The following is a 21,717-nucleotide window of genomic DNA, read 5'->3' on the forward strand; positions in this document are numbered from 1 at the left end:
TGTGAAGCCGTTATCATGGCAACTTCACTAAGCTGTACAATAGAAGCCATTTTACGGCAGTACAGTAGAATCCATTTTAAGGTACAACAAGCTGTATTGTAACAGAACACAGACACCGAAGGGTGTTAGGAGTGATTTACACCCACAGTATTTTTTTCCAGACAGTAAGTCATCTGTGTACTAAGTTTGGTTGGAATATATATATATATGAGAGCTAAATAGCTTGAAATAGATCTATACTAGTCTCCCTTTATTTATTTATCAGCATAAATATAACAAAATGTAACAAAAAGGCAACAGTAAAAAATATTGGGTTTCTGTCTGGATGGTCTCTTGTGACGAGCCTAATGACAGAGAGTGGAAGTGTGACCTTCCTCCCATACTTGGGCATACCAGGAGTTGTGACTTTAAGTATATATATATATATATATATGTGTGTGTGTGTGTGTGTGTGTGTGTGTGTGTGTGTGTGTGTGTATAAAATATATATGTAGGTAGGTAGGCAGGCAGGCAGGTAGGTATAGGTAGGTAGGCAGGTAGGTAGGTAGGTAGGGAATTTGTCGTCATAAATATCTTCTGAAAGCATTTATGCCAGCTTGAGTACAGGCAGTCCTAGGATTATGACCACTAGTTCAGCAACTATTCAGAGTTATGACAGTGCTGAATGAATGGTACTTATGACCAATACTCATATGATTGCAATTGGGGAATTTAGCAATCAGTATACACTTGCAGTATTTGTAATGTACTGCAGTAATGTGATCCCCATTTGGAACCTTTACTACCAGTTTTCCACTAGCAAAGCTAGCAGAAAAGACAGCAGGGAAGATCACAAGTTGTTTCTGGAAGTTGATCCTGCTGCTTTTTCTTTAAGAGCCACACGTGAAATAAGAACAAGATCCCAGGGATCTCATAATCTATAACACTGTCCTGCCAGCCTCTGGCTGGTTCACCCACAACCTCTACCAAGCTACCCATACCCCTACTGACCCACTCATGTTCTGTCACATCTGTCCACAATCCCCTCAACCCACCCATGTTCTGTAGCAACCACTTTGGCTGTCCCATCCACAGTACCTGCACACCCCTGCAGTCATTGCTTGGAATTCTTACCTGCTTAATGACCCATATAGTTCTGGGGTGACGATGGTAACCGGTATTGCTGTTGCTAAGCAATGCAGTCATGCAACATCATGCTTTATGGTCGCATCGCTGAATGACAGAAATTCCAATCCGAATTACCTGAGTACAAGCAGTACTGTATTGCTATCACGGTTCCATGTAGAAAATCATATTTCTACAAAGTTCTAAGAATTTAATTGTAGATTGAAGGCACTTCCTAAAAATCTCATAAATATATTGCAGAACAATGCCTATGATTAGCATCTTTTCTGATCTTTCCTAAATTTTAGTCTTTTTAATTACAAGAAATTAGAAGAAAATATTAATACTAGAGCAGAAAAAAAAACTTTTCCATTCTTAATTTTCATGTGTATTTCATTGGTAGAAATTAAATAGTATTATGTTCCATTAAGAATATATTTTATGACAATTAAGTTAATTGTAGTAATGATTATCTGCTAAACAGTTTTAACATAGAAAATGGATATTGACAATTACTAACGTTGCTTAGCTTCTTATAAAAAAACTTAATTATAGGGAAGCTGTCTCTTGTAGCAAAAAGCTGTGAATGATTTAGAATGCTTTTTTAATGTCTGTATCTGATGATGAAAATGAATAATCAGTGCAGTTATGTGACAGAAAAATTTAAGTGCAAATTGCACCCTTTAGATTATAAAATGAAATATAAATGAAATAAATAAATGAAATGAAAATGAAAGGTCTGATTATTGTTGTTGTTGTTCATTTACTTTTATTCCTAAACCACCTTTCAGTTTTATGGTAGGATGGAAGAGAATCACTATTTACACTTTAGTACATTCATATATGAAAATCAGAAAGTTCTTTGCATTTAGTCGTTCCTGAATGCGATTGGAACTCTAATATTACCTCTACTCATTTTTGTTGGGAATACTTATTTCTGATCTTTTGTTTGTTTGTTTCTAAAATTCTTTTAGTATTTCAGGAACCTTGTCTTTTGTCAGTTCCCTTTTCTTCTTCAAATTAGTCTCATCTCTGTGCCTATCCTAATTTAAAATACATTTATTATATTCATCATTTGCTTTTTATTCATATCTTCCTTTTATTTTAAGAAGTTTCTATTCTTTATATATTTCTTAAAAGCCAAGAACATAGTCATTTTCTCTGCTGTCCTATGTGTTTGGAATATATTACCATGATTATTGAAATGTCTTTGTTAATTTCGGTTAAATCAACATTTCTACTGCAAGTCTTTTTTGCTTATAATTTTATGACTTGCATTTTATTGTTTTTCTTCAGATAGGTATTATTCTCTCCCTCCCCCCCCCCCTCTCTGTTTCTGTCTCCCTCCCTTCCCTCTTGCATGCACACATTTATTTTTCCTTTTTTCCTATATATTGTAAATCTCCAAGAAAAAAGGTATTGCTCTTATATATTGTTGAAAACAATTTTGATTATTTGTTCAATCCTTAAATTTTCCTTCTTATATTGTTTACTTTAGGTTTCTTCAAGTACATGTCATTCTGATTCCCCTAATTCTACTGAAGGGTGTCTAAATTCAACAATGTTACAATTTGCTGAGGTAAACTCCTTATAATACCCTTTTTTGTTAGGTGGTACAGCAACAGTTTATAATTATTGAAAAATATTTCCTTAATGTAATACAATTTAATTCCATGAGACCCTTGTTTAGTATGCAGTTATTACTTCTTGTAAATAAAGTGTTGGATTCAGACTGGAAAAACTATTTTTTTCAAATGTTCTTTAACCCAACCTTTATATTAACTTGAGTTATTAATAATAATAACCCAAGGCAGTGATCATATCCAATATTCCTTTCCCTTCCTATTTTCTCTATAAAAATACTCCTATGACGTGAGTAGGGATGAGAAAGAAGAGTGACCTTAAGTCACCCACCCAATTTTCATGTCTAAGATGAAACTAGAACTCAACTGGTTTCTAGTCTAGTACCTTAACTGCTAACCATTATTCTAATGCTTTTAAACAGTTAACATGCAAGATGAGATGCATAATTTCACTCAGCTAACACAAATATTCAATTAAAATCTTTGATTTAGTAAAAAGCTGTTTAAGACTATTTTACTATTCCCTAGTTGCCTATTTATGATATTGGTTTTTTTGTAAGATTTGCATTGTGATATTATGTCAATTTCTTTTTTTTTAATGCTACTTGCTTTGGAAAATGGTTTATTTATATTCTTTATATGTTCAATTATACATGCCACACAGTCACTTTCATTGAGATTGGCAGCTTTATATACTTGATTAATAAATAAATAATGCTCAATTATATTGTGGCCACAAATATCATTTGTGTTATGTGTCATTTGAAAAATAAACAGTTGATATCGGATAACCTAAAGTTTATTTTGAAAAAATATCTTTCCATCAGATTTCTTCAAATCTGTCAAAGGGAACTGTTCCTGAAAATCCAAAAGAAAGTGATGAATCAGCTCTACTTCAGTTCTCAGAGGTAAAACAATATTATTTTTTTTAAAAAAAGAGATGAAATAACTCTCAATTTTATAAAAATAACATGTAGCTGTTGTTTTAAATTTTGTTGTATATGGTTTTAATCCCAATTACATATTGGATAGTTACACAATGCTCAAATGGAGGTTGGATTGGCAATATAATAAAACAATGCAATATAATGTGCAGAACACATAGTAAGGATATTTCACATATTGATTCTAGCACTGATTTGAATACAGGTAGTCCTTATTTAGCAAACACATTTTAGACCAGCAACTCAATCATTAAGTGAAACCGCAACTTTTCTTATATCTTACATCAGCTTTCCATCAGCAAAGGTTGTAAATGCTAGGATTAGTCCTTGTTATTTTTTCAATATCCTTATAATTGCAAATGATCAGTTACAAATAAGGCTGTCACTAAACATGGACTACAGTATTATCTCTTGATTTGAGTATTTGTGTAAATTACTAATCTGATATAACAAATTTAAGTAATATGTTGAAATGTAGTTCCCTCTTCTTGAAGTTACTGAGAAATATTATAGTATTATACTTGTAGTATGTACATATACAGTATCTATTAGTTATGGATTCTGTATATGTTTAATAATTCAGAGAAAACTAAAACAGTAGTCAGTATTCTAAATATCATTGAGAAATATGCTTTAATTCTGCTATATGTAAAACTTTGTTCCATCCTCACATGTTTTTTCACAATTTTTCTATATCAGTCTTTTCCCTACTTTAATATTTCTTGCACATTTTTCGTATTTTCATATTTTCCTCATTTTAAGATTAAAAATTTCTAAATTCATTAATTCATTCTTTCTCATTTAATAGTGTGCATAATAATTCTTACAATTTATCAAATTTATTGTAGCATCTTGGGACCAATTTTGAAATGAAAATATCAAAGGCTGACCACTAGATAGTGAGACTACCAATTTTTTGTTTAAGAAAAAGAAAAGTTTACTTCCCCACAATCATCTGTTTCTTTTTAGAATGTCAAAGATGGAAAAAAGGAAAGCATAGTTGGTTGTTTGACTTATGAAACCAGGAACTGATTGTAGAATAGATCATAAATTGCTCATTTGTAAATTTCCAATTAAGCTAAAGTAGTAGTGAGCCAGTTTCCACAATATGATCTTGGGGTATCTACCATCATTTTTAAAGTGAGAACCAAAGTTACTTTGAAATGCTGAAACTTAACTGATGGGGCCTCAGAAGAACTGTGGAAAAAATGAGACATGGTTAAGGTTGAATGTAAAAAGGCACTTGGTCTACCGTAAAATTGTGACTTTTAGGATAACTGTGGCAGAACAAGACAGGTTATGCTAGCACTGCCAAAATAAAATATCCTAAAAGGAATAGGTTTTCCGTGTACGTGTTAGTTTTCTCTTAAAGGACTTAATACCTTCCTGTTTATTTTAAAATATGTATCTCTTCACTTCCAGTTGAAGGGTCCTGAGCCAATCAAGCACTATAGAAAATCAGCACTTTTCCAGTTGGCTGAGGTAATCTTGTTTTATTAATTTTATGAACTGTGCAAAAGAAACACCAGAAGTATATTCCAAAGGATACAGTTGAGAATTGTATATGTAAGCACAGATCACCCCAATTATTAATGTGATGTAACTTATTTTTAGAACACAAATCAATTTTATATCAGACCAGTGAATGTTAAATCTGCTTGTAAAATGCTTTTACAGATAGTAAGAGAAGACAGATATTAATAGTTTCAGCAAAAGTTTTACCGATCTGTCTTTTCTATAATATATGAAAGGTAGATAGATATGCATAACCTGCAAAACATTGATCATCACTTTGAAGCATACACCACTTCTTAAATGGTATAGAAAATTTAGAATTTGCTAAGGAAAAGTTATGTTTATTTAAAATACCTGGCTTAAGCCACGGTCTATTAATGCATAAACATGGCAAATCAATTTATCTGAAAACATGAGTTGAATGTTGAAAGTCAAGAGATTTAGGGAGGGATGCAAGACTGAGGAAAGGTTCTGAACTCTAGTTTGCTTTTGGGAAAAAATGAATATGATGAAAATAAACAAACAAAAGAAACTTAGAGTGAAAACAGAATTGCAAGGATAGAAAATGCTGGCCTACAGGTGAAACTCGAAAAATTAGAATATTGTGCAAAAGTTCATTTATTTCAGTAATGAAATAAAAGGTGAAACTGATATATGAGATAGACTAATTATATGCAAAGCAATATAGTTCAAGCCGTGATTTGTCATAATTGCGATGATTATGGCTTACAGCTCATGAAAACACCAAATCCACAATCTCAGAAAATTAGAATATTGTGAAAAGGTGGAATATTCTAGGCTCAAAGTGTCCCACTCTAAACAGCCAATTAAGCCATAACACCTGCAAAGGGTCCCTGAGCCTTTAAATGGTCTTGCAGTCTGGTTCAGTAGGAATCACAATCATGGGAAAGAATGCTGACCTGACAGTTGTGCAGAAAACCATCATTGACTCCCTCCATAAGGAGGGAAAGCCTCAAAAGGTAATTGCAAACGAAGTTGGATGTTCCCAAAGTGTTGCCGGCTGGCGGCGCCTAGGAGTAGGGCCTTCTCTGTTGCCGCTCCAGCCCTATGGAATGAGCTGCTCCCAGAGATCCGGGCCCTCCCCACTCTCCTGGCCTTTCGCAAAGCCATTAAAACCTGGCTTTTCCGGCAGGCTTGGGGCTGTTGACCCCTTGATTGAGGTCCAGACCCTTCCTGATTGGGTGTCTGTTGTGTTCCTTTTTAACTTTGTTGTGTCCCATTGTTTTTAATTCCTTTTAATTTTTTTTTTCATTTCTGTAAGCCGCCCGGAGTCCTTTGGGATTGGGCAGCATAGAAATCCAATAAATGAAATGAAATGAAGTGCTGTATCAAAGCACATTAATAGAAAGTTATGTGGAAGGGAAAAGTGTGGAAGAAAAAGGTGCACAAGCAGCAGGGATGACCACAGCCTTGAGTGGATTGTCAGGAAAAGGCCATTCAAAAGTGTTGGGGACTTTCACAAGGAGTGGACTGAGGCTGGAGTCAGTGCATCAAGAGCCACCACACACAGACAGATCCTGGACATGTGCTTCAAATGTCGTATTCCTCTTGTCAAGCCACTCCTGAACAACAAACAACGTCAGAATCGTCTTACTTGGACTAAAGAAAAACAGACCAGGTCTGTTACTCAGTGGTCCAAAGTCCTCTTTTCTGACGAGAGCAACTTTTGCATCTCATTTGGAAACCAAGGACCCAGAGTATGTAGGAAGAATGGAGAGGCACACACTGCAAGATGCTTGAAGTCCAGTGTGAAGTTTCCACAGTCTCTGTTGATTTGGGGAGCCATGTCATCTGCTGGTGTTGGTCCACTGTGCTTCATTAAGTCCGGGGTCAACGCAGCTGTCTACCAGGAGATTTTGCAGCACTTCATGCTTCCTTCCGCATACGAGCTTTATGGGGATGCTGACTTCATTTTCCAGCAGGACTTGGCATCTGCCCACACTGTCAAAAGCACCAAAACCTGGTTCAATGACCGTAGGATTACTGTGCTTGATTGGTCAGCAAACTCGCCTGACCTGAACCCCATAGAAAATCTATGGGGCATTGCCGAGAAAGATGAGAGACATGAGACCAAACAATGCAGAAGAGCTGACGGTCGCTATTGAAGCATCCTGGTCTTCCATAACACCTCAGCAGTGCCACAGACTGATAGCTTCTATGCCACACCACATTGAGGCATTAATTGCTGCAAAAGGGGCCCAAACCAAGTACTGAGTACATATACATGCTTATACTTTTCAGAGGTCCGATATTGTTCTATGTACAATTCTTGTTTTATTGATTGCATGTAATATTCTAATTTTCTGAGATGGTGAATTTGGGGTTTTCATGAGCTGTACGCCATAATCATCACAATTATGACAAATCACGGCTTGAACTATCTTGCTTTGCATGTAATGAGTCTTATCTCATATATTAGTTTCACCTTTTAAGTTGCATTACTGAAATAAATGAACTTTTGCATGATATTCTAATTTTTCAAGTTTCACCTGTATATGAAAAAATATTAAAGACAGGCTGATCTTGTAAAAGAAGGACCGTGAAAGAACCTAATATGGGAACTACTTGGGCCAGTAAGACTCTCTGTCCCCATATGCTGTCCTTTAGAGAAACTCCCATGAGTATAATTAAATTGACATTCTATTCCTAATCAAATTTCTAATATGGCTTGCTTAGTATACAGTGAATTAATATTTAAAGAATTGTACTTGCATTTTTTTTTCATTACAAAACGGTATATAAATTAAACCATCTTTTCAGAACAAGAGTATTATTTTCAGTTCCAGATTTCTAGAAACATGAAAGTTTTATTGGCACTTATGTGTCTGGGGTTCTGCTTAGAGGTTGCGGTTGCAAAACTTGCAAAACAATGTAACATCACTGGAACTCATTTTTCTATTCACACTTCTTTTTCATACTTGAGCCTCCAAATCATTTTCCTATTCTTTTATTTTCACTCATTGGTTTATATAACCTTACAGAATGTTTTCCCTCACAACATATTAATTCAGAATGTCACACAATAGTCAAATAAAATAAATATAATATAAATGATTTAAAAGGCAATATAGACAATAGTACCTCAAACAAGATATATATCAAGAGCAGTTATAATAATGATACTAAGTACACATGAAATCTCAAAAATAGAGTCAATAAGTCAACTACACCTCCATTGCCATTTCAAATGTAATTAATTTTCACTGTTAGAAGTAGGTCCAATGGCATTCCAATGGCTATAACAGCATGGTTTAAACACAGTTCAGTTCTCAGAAAAGTCATTTTTCCTTTAAATAGAAGGAGGAAAGAAGAGGAGAAATGCAAATAGCTGATGCTCTTGGAATTCAAGTGCATGACCTCATTGCATCTATTTTATGTGTACATAAAATTTAAATGAACTACCATGAGAATAAAAAAATGATTGCAATTTCCATTTGTATAGTTATGTAACTTTTAAATTTAAATTTCCTTTGTAGTGGTATAATTCTTGCTATCAAAACTGAATTGAAATTGAACCTAGTTGATAGAATACTTTTTATTTTTATGGAACTCCAGTATTCCAAATATTGCTGTCAAATCTGAAGCTTCCATAGACATTCAGTGTTCACCTTTAAGATGCAATTTTATCGGTGACTTTGTAATATTATCTGCTTCAATCCCTCGCTTTCTTTATTTCTACTTTAGATCTCATCAAGTACATCCCATTCAGGTCCTTCTGAATTAACGAAACAGTGTGGGACATCAGCATTGTTTCAGCTGGCAGAGGTAGTATTAAAATCCTGTGGCTTAATTACTACTGGTACATTTGGGAAATAGAAGCTGAATGATGCTGGTTGCCAAATTCTAGGAAATAGAGCTATAGTACAGACATAATTAGCATTGTTGTTTATAGAAGCCTAAATTACTGTTCATGCCAAGAATCTAGATTTATCTTGTCTAACCATTAGGCATGTAGTCTCTGTAGTATCAAGAAGTTACAAACAGTTAGCTTCAAGAAGCAGTAGCCTACTAAGGTAGAGCATAATTGTAAAGTGCATACAGTTGTTCTCTTAAATAGTTTTAAACATTTCATATCTTTAAAGGAAGAAGTTCATATAATGATGCATGAATAAGTTGTACCACTCATTAGTAGATATTTATGGGCCTTGACCAGTTGCAAACCATAAAAGAGAAATCATGGAAACTATTTCTCATTCAGAGAGCATAGTTCTTAAATCCATCCAAATACTAAACTATAAGGCATCCTTTTCCCAGTATGTCCCAAAGCAATATGCCAAGAGCACAATACCCTTTTAGCACTCTTGCTTCCACAGATAAGTGTCTTAAAGCTGTAGCTACATGATCTCTGCCTCACCTTACCATTCTCAAGCCTGTCAGTGTCTCAGAGGTAATAATTAATCAAGAATAAATTACTTTCTAAAGATACCTTATTGTTTAAACTATATGCCTTGCCCTCTACCATTGTCTTTTTTTCACAGTTGGTGATTTACAGCTCTCAATAAAGATAGCAAACAAATAGGGGTAAATTATTGTTTTCTATATTGAATTAATTCCCTCAAATGTACATTTCATGATTTGGTCAGAAAGGGAAAAGAAAATAATTGTAAAGAACCTTCTTTGAGAGTTGCAATGTAAGATTTTAGGCACAGTCAAACGTGAACATAAATATATAATTCATTGAAATTTCATATCTGTGTTTTGGTATATGGGACATATCTATATATTTGCACTGAAAACCATCCAAATGCCAATAAATTATTATTTTTCAGACAACATGTATAATATATTTTTACTATTATTTTAATGCGTGCAACTTTTAAAAACAAAAATGAAAGAAAAAGCAGTTTCAGGAACAATATTCTAAGTTTCCAAGGGAAGGCAAACAAATGACAGATGAATTATAACATATTTTGAGCAATACACTGTACAAACATTTGAGTGTATATAAAACATTTAAACTATCATTCTTTTCTTTTTGAAACATTTTTAGAGGTAAGACCTTAATTGACTTGGTATCCAGAGGGTTCAGTTCTTTGTCATTTTTAATGAAACAAACACTATTAAGTATATGTCTGGTATCACATCCCTTACAAATTATACAATAACCTCTATGTAAATTCAGTGCACACAATTTGCAATAAAATACTGCATTTTGTAATAAAATATTGGCAAGCAGTCTAACTCCTATGCAAGAAATTTATTACATATATACAGTATAAACATCTACATTGTGTTCTTAAGAAAAAGCAGTGTTATGCAAAACACAAACATAATAAAATAATAATGAAACCAAACTATTTAAAAGACATGAGATAAAAATAAAAAGGAAACATAACTAGAATAAATACCATTCACTTTATTTCTCCATACAGGTAGTCTTTGTTTTACAACAGTTCATTTAGTGACCATTCAAAGTTACAACAGCATTGAAAAAGTGACCTATGACCATTTTTCATACTTATGACCATTGAAGCATTCCTCATGATCAAAATTTGGAAGCTTGGCAACTGACTCATATTTATGAGGGTTGCAATGTCCCAAAGTCATGTGATCACTTTTTGTAACTTTCTAACAAGCAAAGTCATTGGGGAAGCCAGATTCATTTAACTATTACTGTGATTCACTTAATAACTCTGGCAAGAAATGTTGTAAAATGTGACAAAATTCACTTAACAAATGTCTTGCTTAGCAACAGAAATTTTGGGCTCAATTGTGGTTGTAAGTTGAGGACTACCTAGTCTTACAAATTGTATGAGCTGCCTTTTGCTATTTAAATTTCTTTATCAATTCCAGTTTTCTTAGTCCTTCCCATTCTCTGGAGCCACTCACTATTTATATATTTGATTCTCATTCATTCTGTCCACATGATCAAACAAAGATAATGTATTGATACTGTCAGTTATGCTTTATATTCATTCCCTCCTTTTTAATGCCCTTAAAAAAAAAACTATTGACACTCTGGAGTTTTTTGGCATCCATATATAGCCTGTTATCATTCACTTCATTTTCCTTATTAAACACTGGAAACTTTGTCTTTGATAGATTAATTTCAGTTCAGTATTCATCATTGTGTCAGATATGCGGCAATTTAAGCTAGTATGCTAGAAATGAAACCAGAGCCTACTTTTAAATCAAGCATAGTTGACTCAGCTTTCCATCCATCCAAGGTCTGTAAAATGAGAACCCAGATTGTTGGGGGCAATATGCTGACTATGTAAACTGCTTAGAAGGGGCTGTAAAGGACTGAAGTGATATATAAGCTAAATGCTACTTACTGTTGCTATACTCGTGTTATTCTATGGAGGACAGAATCTGTACAGAGACAGAATCTCACAAGTCAGCACAATCCTTTTTACATCCTACCAACTTTGAGGCAAATGCAGCATGCTGACAAACTCAAACAGCAAGAAATTTATTAAATTAAGAATTTTATGCTTTTATAAAAGCTTTTTTAATATGAAACTCTGAAAGAATGTCAGCAAAGCTATAATTGCCATTTTATTAGCTTTACACCAATACATTATTATTACACGTTTTATATATATTTTCTTTGGAATTGTTTTAATAGCAACAACTTTGTAGATGAAACTGAGTCTAAAACTGACATGTTGGATCTGTTCCTGAGGTACAGCTGTTATTTAAAACCTCTTACATTAGGTTCCATTGTATACAGTACAGAAATTAAAAGGTGCTATACAAGTACTCAAGAGCTAATGAAATTAGATTTGAATGTTTGTTTGTTTTTTGAGAACTCATACAGCTTAATTGAAATTGAAATAAGCAGCATTTTTTCCCATGCCTTTCAATGGTTTTACTACCAGGTTGCTACGGTAAGAGTACATAATTGAATGTAATGTGTTTACCATTGTAGACAGTTAATTTATTAGTCTAATACATACTTGTTCCAAAGTATTTGTATACTATTTATATATTCCCAACTTTCAAAACAGTCACCATGAAGACTTCCATGGTATATAGTATAGGAAATACAGAATCCACTGCTACTAAAATGCTAGAGTAATTTGTAGAACTGTTATACAATCTTTAACATTCCATAATAAAGGAGAATTAATATTGGAGTTTGTTTCAGATGTGCCTTGCATCAGAGGAAGTAAAAGTGAGAGAACCTGGGAAAGCAAAACCTGAAACAGCCAGGATTGTCAAAACACTGGAAGCATCTGAACAGATGAAAGTTGAAGTTTTGGAGAAAGCAAAAGTAAAAACCGAAAAATCTCAGAAAATGAAGAGACAAGAACAAGAAAAGACAAAGGCTGGGGTTTTCGAAGAGGTAACAAGGTGTATACATATTTCAGATCCAGCTTTGAACAGCATTACATTAGTTGGACATGACAGTGCAACAGCAAAAGTTCCTGCATGCTGTTCCCATGAGCTGACATCAGTAGCTGACATCAGCACTTTAGGATTAAACAAACCAGAAAAACTGAAGAAAAAGAAGAAGAAAAATAAAATGGACCAACAAGGACTTGAGAAATGTACTCCTAAAAAGACTTGCAAAAAAAGGCAGTCTTCCGAATCAGATATTGAGAGTGTCATTTATACTATTGAAGCAGTTGCAAAAGGGGACTGGGGGACAGAGAGACTTACAGAAATGTCCCATAAGAAAATTTGCCTTTCTTCTGCAATGAAGGGCAATATTTTGGACACAAAGTCACCAAAGAAGAAAGTAAAGTCAAAAGAAAAAAAAGCACTGAAAGAAAAATGTTTAGAGACCACCAAAGAATCAAAGCCTCCTGATTTTTTTAGCATTAAAGATGATAAGATTGTACCCTGTGAAGTACCTGAAAACACAACAACAGATATTCTAACCCCAACAGAGGACATAATATCACAGAGTTTACCAGATCAAGTAAAAATTGAGGACAATGACTGTAATAAAAAAGCAGAAATTTGTGGCTCGAGAAAATCTGAAAGAGCTTGCAAAGGTGCACTGTACAAAACTCTGGTATCAGAAGGCATGCTTACATCTCTGCGTTCCAATGTTGATAGAGGTATTTAGCTTTTAATATGTCCATCTCAAAATTTTAAAACCCACAAAATATAATTAATTGTGTTTTTATGTTTCATTATTCAAAGTAAATTGAATATAATTCGTTCTAATCTTTGACAGTAAGTTTGCTTTCAGTGAGCTTATTTCTAGACTATGTGCCAGTGATAATAGCAAATGGCTGCATATCTTCTCTCCATGTTTTAAATTACTTATTTATAACACTTTTAATGTTCCATGTGGTTCTAATGCAATGCAAAGGCTTTTTTCACATGGGACCTAAAAGGAGAGGCTAGCAAGTTCAAACTAAGACATCAAACAATGATAAGCCATATTTTCAAAATATTCAATCACCTTGGTGATATTTAAAGTCTAACTTTAAGAATTGGTATTTTAGGTGCATTGTTGTACACTATAGGTCTGTATCTTTTACAGCAGCATCTAAAGCCATTTTATGTCATTGATAATATTGGGCAGTCTATCCTAACCTTCCCCACATACTTTGAATGTAGCTAACCTTCATACCATAATGAATAATTGGTACTTCAGAGGACTGTTCTTAATTCACATCCCAAATCCTCTTTCCACATTTCTACATCTTAATTATAAAAGATTATTTCATACTACAGCTGTACATCCCCCAAAACCATTTGCTATTATGTAAATGATTGCTCATTTAGGCTGAACATTGTACTAATTAAAAACAACTACATCCACAACCATTTTACTAGATTTATAGAACATGCAAAAATCTTCTAAGAATGCATTTATCTCTCCATTGCTTACAGTTCTACTTCATTTTTTTTACTGTAGATTTATAGGATTCTAATGTTTTTCACCTAGAGATTAATCAGCTCTTAGCTTCAAGCAACTGGAATCTGAACAAATCCTGCTGACCATTTGCTATGACATGAAAATATTTTTAATCCAATTATAAACTACTAGTTTATCATTTTCAATACATAGAGAGGAGAGTGTCTGTGTTAATACCCAATTTCCCTTTGTATATTTGTTTATGGGAGTCTCTGGAGTTCTTAAGAATATGTGCAGGTTTTTTTAAAACATTTCCATTTTTAGCCTAAAGCATAGTAGATATCGGGTTGCTTCGTAAAACTTTATATGAAAGCTGTAAAATGCTAACAATATGAATTATTAAACAATGATTGCTATTGATGTATTTGTTATTTTAAGCAGATTATTTTCCACTTTCATTCCTTATTTCTAGATTCATATTTATTAATTAGCATTAGATTATACTACATATCAATTCATGGGGACATGCTTAGAAATTGTCATATTAAAATGATGATGTAATGCTTTTCCGAGTCCTAGGAGAGTCTCTAATGAATACCTAGTGAGATGAATCAGTCATCCTACTTAGCAAAAAGCAATATATTATGTTTCTAGTGTGTCACTGTTATAAAGTTTCCCAGTAATCTCCACGCAGCTTTTCTTGTTCCTACTCACTTTCTTAGGAAAACGAAGCTCAGGAAAAGGTGGCAACTCTGATCAGGAAGGATGCTGGAATGAAGAAACTTGGGCATTTTCCTTAAGTGGGACAAGTGGGAACAAAAAGTTAAAAAGAAGTAAGCCAAAGGAAGACATTGTTTTGGGGTAAGTGATATAATAAATATGTAAGGGTATGTTACTTTCAAAATAGTTTGGTATTGATTAGAAATGAAATGCCTTGTTGAACAAATATCTTGCTCACTTTTTGTCATGTACTTTTGTCAGTTTCTTTTTCAGTTTCAAAAGGAGATACAGATAGTAACAAACAAGGGTATAAACACACACAAACACACACACATACATATATGCATGCATGCATAAACCAATTGATTCAGTTGTCTTAACTTAAATTACATGTTGAACTTTGAATATTATACAATTAGCATAGCAGTTACTGATAAATCTAATTACATTGCTAAAGTTACATATGAAAGACTTTTGGGGAAATCGGCCTATATCTGGATCATGATTCCTTTGATTTGCAGATTTTAGGTTTGCAAAAGGTACAAAATTTAGATTTGAAGTCAAACGATAGTGAACCTTTTTCAGCAACATACATGTATACCCTATATACTTATGGATAAGTCAAGAATGTTAGGTGCTCAAATATATCCCCAAACATCCCTCAGGGATATTTTACTTATCTCCAGATGGGCTTATCTGCAAATAGTACTTTTTTAAAATACCCTTATTGACTCACTGATAAGTTGATCTTTGATTTTTTTTAAACTAAAATGCCATGAAAAATATGCCACTCACAGGTAATTATGTAATAATTATAATAATTATTTGACTTATCACAAATTAAAATTAAAATAAATAAAAATAATTTTTTGAGGCTAATCTAAGGTACCTTTTTCATGACATTTTGATTAAAAACTCAAGATCAGCTTATCCGCAGATAGGCTTATATTGGTACTTACTTTAAAAGTACAAGACATGGGAAATCATTTGTGTGCAGCCTACACATGCAAAACTGCCCTGAATAGAAGCAAATTATAATATTGCTTGATGGATGGGTTACCATATTGGTTACCTATAAATGGCTAAGGGAATGAAACCATACTGGCCCTGCTAGATCTTTTAGTCACCTTCTATACTATCAAAATAGTATGCTTCTGGATTGCCAATGAGAGATGGGAATTACTCTTCTTTAATAGTTCTGCTTTTTCATGAGTGGATGGTTTCAGACAGTGTGGAGGAAAGAAAAGTCAAGTTCTGGAGGACTCCAGCACTTGGGCCCTAAGGCTGGACCATCTCCCCTATTTTATTCAATATCCTTATAGTATATTAAAATCTATGTTATTTTAATCTGTTTGATTTTCTGCTTTCACATCTTTAGTTTAGCAAAGCTGGAAGAAGAATTTGAGAAGAAGTTCAACAGCCTTCCTCAATACAGTCCAATCACATTTGATCGTAAAAATGCCTCTCTACCAAGAAAAAAGAAGAAAGTTGGCAGTTATGCTATAGACCAAACAAAATCTAACAAAGGTAAGCTCTTACAGCAATGCAAACTCACTTGAAGCCACATTTTAGGTCAGAAGTTCTATTCTTCTTTTATGCATGAAGATAAATGAAGGAATGTGCATTTTTGCACTCTTCTGTTTTTCCACTGGCATTTCAAAGGGCTAGAAAAGACAAATCTAGAATCCATGGCTTGTGTAATATATTTCTGTTTTATAATTCATTACTGATACTTTTCAGATGGACAGTTTGGTGGCGTGGTTAAAGCATTAGGCTAGAAACCAGGAGACTAAGCTCTAGTCCTGTCTTGGACATGAAGCAATGGGGAAACCTTGGGCCCGTCACTTTCTCAACTAGAAACTATATTCTTTCACTCCTTTTCTCATATATATCTAGAATCTTGTTTATATACAAAATGGAGAAGATTGTAAACAAATTGATTAACTAAGCTATTTTTAATGTTGCTTCAGTATTAAATACATTGCTTCATATGATATTTAATATGTTACAGCACTTTACTGTGATCAAGCTATGTCACCACAGCTAAGTTACTTCTATAATTATGAGGTTTTTTCTCTGCAAGCTGCACCACAGCTAATTTACTTCTATAAATGAGTTTTCTTCTCTGCAAGCGTAATTGAAAGCATTCTCAGAGAGGAAAACAGTTATTTTATGTTATTTAAGTAGATAAACTCATGAAAAATACTGAAAATAAAACATATTAGTAAACAATTCAACTTGAGTTATATTAAAGTGGCAATGTAGTTGAGATTAAGTTAATTTTATTTGCTTTTTATGGGATGAAATAGTCAACATTTGAAATATTGTTCCTATGAGTCTTTTTCTTACAATCACAATTGTAATCACTAAGCAATATGACAGTTTATTGAGTCATGCCCGATTTTATTACTTTTTTTTTGTTGCTAACCAAATCACCACAATTATTACACTAATCAGTAAGTGAATCTGACTTCCTCCATTGAATTTCCTTGTCACATGCCTTCTGGGAAGGTCACACATTACCAGTGAGAGGACTGTTTATAAGTCACTTTTTTCACTGTCATCAAAACTTTAGATGTCACTAAACAAAGTCATAAATAGAAGATTACTTGTATCTTTAAAAATTATCAAAAATGTTATAGAACCGTGATGGCGAACTTATGGCACATAGAGCCATTTGTCAGGGAACCCGAGGCATTTCCCTGTCAGCTGGCTAGCGTGCATGCGCATGCTGGCCAGCTGACTTCAGCCTTCTTTTGAGGCCGTTTTTCCCTCTCCGGAGGCTTCCTTGAAGTCATTTCCAGTTTGTCAATAGGGCCGTTTTTCATCCTCTGGAGCCTTCAGGAGGACTAAAAACAATTTCCGGTTTGTCCGTAGGGCCGTTTTTCATCCTCCAGAGCCTTCAGGGAAGCCTCCTGAAGGTCCCTGAAGGCTCCGGAGGATGAAAAACAGCCCTACGGACAAACTGGAGATGACTTCCAGTTTTCTCGTAGGATCATTTTTTGCCCTCCAAAGCCTTCAGGGAAGGCCCCTGAAGGCTCCAGAGGACTAAAAACAACCCTACGAGAAAACCGGAAGTCACCTCCAGTTTGTCCGTAGGGCCAGTTTTCGTCCTCTGGAGCCTTCAGGGAAGCCTCCTGAAGGTCCCTAAAGGCTCCATTTCTGAACTTCCAGTTTGCCCGTGGGGCCGTTTTTTTGCTCTCTGGAGGCTTCAGGGAAGCTCCTGAAGCCTCCAGGGAGGGCGGAGGAGGCTGTTTTCACCCTCCCTGGGCTTCTATAAAGCCTCTGGAGCCTGGGGAGGGGGGGGAAGCATGCCAAAAATGTAGGGGAGTGCTGGTCATGCACGCATGTGTGCTGGGGTCATGCGCATTGCATTATGGGTGTGGCATGCCCACCCACGACCTACACTCCCCCCACTTTTGGCACGCGAGCCAAAAAAGGTTCACCATCACTGTTATTGAACAAAAGCATTGCTAATAAAGGACCCCTCCCCAGTTCCAATGTGCAGATAAAAACTTTGACTCAATGAAATAACTAAATACTGTAGTGACTCACTTAACCCTTATTGATTCTAGGTAAATTTCTCCTTGGCTTCTTACATTTATTTAGAATTTCTTAAAAGATCTGTGTAGAATATTTTGCTAACAGTCAAGTAACCTCTCCATTGCAACCTTATTTTAGCACCAATGAGATGCTACAGAAAAAGAACAGGTCTAATTTTCTTCTAAATATTCCAGAGTCTGTGATAATACAAGAACCTTTGGTTGGAAGTCAGAAGAGAAAAGCAAGGAAAAGCAAGATCACACATCTTGTCCGGACAGCAGATGGTCGAGTTTCACCAGCAGGGCAAGGTTTGGGTAAGTAAGTATATAACTGATTTTCTTTGGCTACTACTACAAATTTATTCATTACTCAAATTTGTCTGTGAGATCCAGGAATCATAGAAACAAAAACACAAAAATGTAGGTTTGTAAGCTATTAGTTGCTTTAAAAAACTAGTACAAGTAAATATAACTTGCATTATTAGTGTTACACAGTTTCAGAATGAAGTATTGCGTAATTTTTTTAAAAAAGCACGTATATTTAAGAAAGCAGTTCCAAAAAATGCCCTAGATCAGTGATGGCTAACCTTTTCCAGACCGAGTGCCCAAAGTGTGCGAGGTCCCCAGGTATGCACCCTGCATATATAGCCCCTGTGCATGCACACGTGCTCCACGCATGTACATATGGTCCCCCATATGCACACACCCCCGCTGCGGATGGACATGCAACTCCCTGCGTACATCCTGCTCCCCGCGCATCAGAGACCCAATGACCAGCTAGCCAGTGGGAGGTGTGTACACATGCACACAGAGCTGAATTGGGGAAACGACTCGTGTGCCCACAGACTGCTGTGTGCCACCTTTGGCACTCATGCCATAGGTTCGCCATTACGGTCCTAGACCATTCGAAAAATATGCCCTCATATTTTTATCAAAATGTCCAGGTTTTTTTAATTGTAATTTTATAGAATTTCTTTTTCCTGGGATTATTCCAGTATTTGAAAAATCTAAAAAGAAATGAACCATCCTGAATTAAGCTAAATTCATTAACTATTGATCAATGTACTATTACTTGATCAATGTACATCAAGAAAACTATATATAATGAACCATATAATCTTGTATGCCTTGTGACTAGATAGTATAGCTACTTAACATAGAGCAGGTTCATTTTGTAGCAACTATATGGACAAATGCCCACTGTGGTTCCCTTTCTTCAGTAATAAAATTAATTCAAGGACATTTTGGTAATCTCTTTGATCTCCTTAATCCCCTGTATCTTGTTTTCTTCTTATATGTACCTCAATCTTGCTAAGCATAATCATTATTTTCTGGCCCATCATATACTTGTGTTGCATGCACATCATTTAGTAAACCTTTATCTGCCCAGATGTAATTCATTGGTTCTATTTACAGCTCATAGTGTTTTTATTAACATATCAAAATCTATAGTTTAAAAGTAACTGTCTTCTTTTCATTATTTTTTTTTAGGTTCCAGCTTTCACAGCTGGGGATTATTATTAGAAAGACAAGTCCTTTAATTATTTAGATATTGTTGTCAACAAAATGTTCTTATACTTTACAATTTATCATTATATTCCTTCCTAGGATAATCTAGGTTGCAAGCTTCAAAGGATATAAAGCTTTGAATAAAGCTTCAAATAAAGGAGCTTCCCATATTTATTTTAGGAAGCTATATTATCCCCTTACTTCTAAGGAAAAGTTGCAACAACACCTATTTAGGAGCCTCTCCAAGCTTTTCAATATATGGAGAAAGCTATGAAGAGCCTTCTTTGACTAGCCCTTAGAGGAGCTACAGATACACACATGGCTAAAGCTGACACAGCATCATCTGCATGGGATGGTGACCACAGAATGACAGCCAGTTTGCTGCCCCCTCAGATTGCACCAAAGAACATCCAGATCATTGGTTTCAATGAGCGCTGCCATTCTCCTGTGTGCTGCTTGGGGAACCCAAGCATGGGTTAACTTTGTCCATTAGCCTGAGTTATGTAAATTGGTGACCACGCCTCCTCTGACTGGATGGGTCAGTTTTTTAACTCAGTCCAGCCGAAAGAGACGTATACCAATTCTTCCCCAGACTAATGAGACAAATTTATACTTCATCTTGGATTTCCTTTCAGTGTTTTTCTTGGATTTGTGGAAGTTTAAGTGTGGCGAAGGGAGTGGCGGCAGTTCGCTGCCTGCCCAGTCCTTTTATGGCTCATTGCCTCGATCAGGTATTTGCATTGCCTTTGTCGCTGTTGGCTCTGAAGTTTTAGCTGCAGACTATTGGAGCCTTTGCGAGGCACTTGGCAGCAAGCGCTTTTTTTGCTGTTTGGGGCTTGGGGGCTCGTAATCGCAGCGTGTGATTTAAGACTTCCGCCGATCTTGTAGCTGGGGAGACCGCCACATCGGGAGCCAGCGAAATGCCTGCTGTTCGCGGCGCGGCTCGTTCTTCTGCCGCTGGGAACCACCCGCCGTGCACGGCGCGGTTTGACCCACCGCTGGACCATTGGCCATCCTGGGAGCGCGCCGTCGCCGAGCTAATTCCCGTTGTGGGAGTCAAGGGCGGCATTTTCGCTCACTGCTGAATTTTAAATTTGGCGCCTGAATTGCGGTCGCCATTTTGGAGCAGTTCGGAGCGCAGGCGCTATAGGGATCGGGCATTGCCTTTCCTCGCGCTTAAAAGAGGTTTGCTGACTCATCGGCCCTCCCACTTCACTCACTTCAGCTTTGTTTGCCTTGGAGAGAAGTTCGTTGCATTGCCGCTCTTGCTGACCACACGGTCCTTTTTCTTTGCAAGTGAACGCTGTGCCTTGTGCCTTTTGAGTCTTTTCGCATCTAATCATTACAATGGCTGATCATTCTTCTCTGGGAGGTACAGTTGAGCCCTCTAATGATAACCAGGGTACTGCCCAAGCGGCGGTTAGTTCGAGGCCTGGCAGAGCCGCCTCTAGAGCCACCAGCCAGAGGCCCAGGGAGGCCTCCGGGGCCCCTGATAAGGGCCATAAAAAGAAGGATAAGACCAAGTCAGCTTCTAAGACCTCTGGGGAGGATAGGAGTTCCCCTCCCGCGCTATTGCCTCAGCGCGTTTCGCCAGCTCCGCAGCCAGCAGGGCACCAGGCCTGGTCCCCGGATCGATCTCTCCCTGCTATTTCTGAAACTGGGGCAGGGGGGGTGGGGATCCAACCCCCCTCAGTATTGCCCGAGGCCCAGGCTGCTCCGGCCTACCTAATGCCACGTGCTGGGCCTTCTGCTACATTTACTCCCACTGCTGCAGGCCTAAGGCCTATGGAACGCTATGACCTGGGCCTATCCCCAGACCTTTACCAGATGATCTCTGCAGCCATATCCAGGGGGGTGGATGCTGAGCTGCTTCGAAGGAACCAGGCCCCGGTGATTGTTAGTTCCCAAGATGGGCCTCCTATCCCGGCTCCACATATAGATCTTCCTGATCTGCAGGCAGGGCCTTCTTCTTCTCCTCCCCCCTCTACTTATAGTGATGATTCGGCCTTGGTGGAGGAAGG

The 21,717-nt window shown here is 36.2% G+C and overlaps 1 protein-coding gene across 9 annotated transcripts in view; it reads left to right on the top strand.

The window, feature by feature from the left end:
* Positions 1-21,717, top strand: part of BBX (BBX high mobility group box domain containing) — a 125,444-nt gene that overhangs the window by 90,924 nt on the left and 12,803 nt on the right. For all 9 annotated transcript variants that reach the window (XM_032219324.1, XM_032219322.1, XM_032219325.1 and 6 more), the window contains 8 exons: positions 2,603-2,683; positions 3,515-3,595; positions 5,054-5,113; positions 8,852-8,932; positions 12,258-13,176; positions 14,648-14,786; positions 16,024-16,172; positions 18,383-18,502. In XM_032219324.1, the coding sequence (XP_032075215.1) occupies positions 2,603-2,683; positions 3,515-3,595; positions 5,054-5,113; positions 8,852-8,932; positions 12,258-13,176; positions 14,648-14,786; positions 16,024-16,172; positions 18,383-18,502 (1,630 nt within the window). The remainder of the gene's footprint in view (positions 1-2,602; positions 2,684-3,514; positions 3,596-5,053; positions 5,114-8,851; positions 8,933-12,257; positions 13,177-14,647; positions 14,787-16,023; positions 16,173-18,382; positions 18,503-21,717) is intronic.

The sequence above is a fragment of the Thamnophis elegans genome, chromosome 6 (genome assembly GCF_009769535.1).
Source record: "Thamnophis elegans isolate rThaEle1 chromosome 6, rThaEle1.pri, whole genome shotgun sequence".
NCBI classification, from domain to species: Eukaryota; Metazoa; Chordata; class Lepidosauria; order Squamata; family Colubridae; genus Thamnophis; species Thamnophis elegans.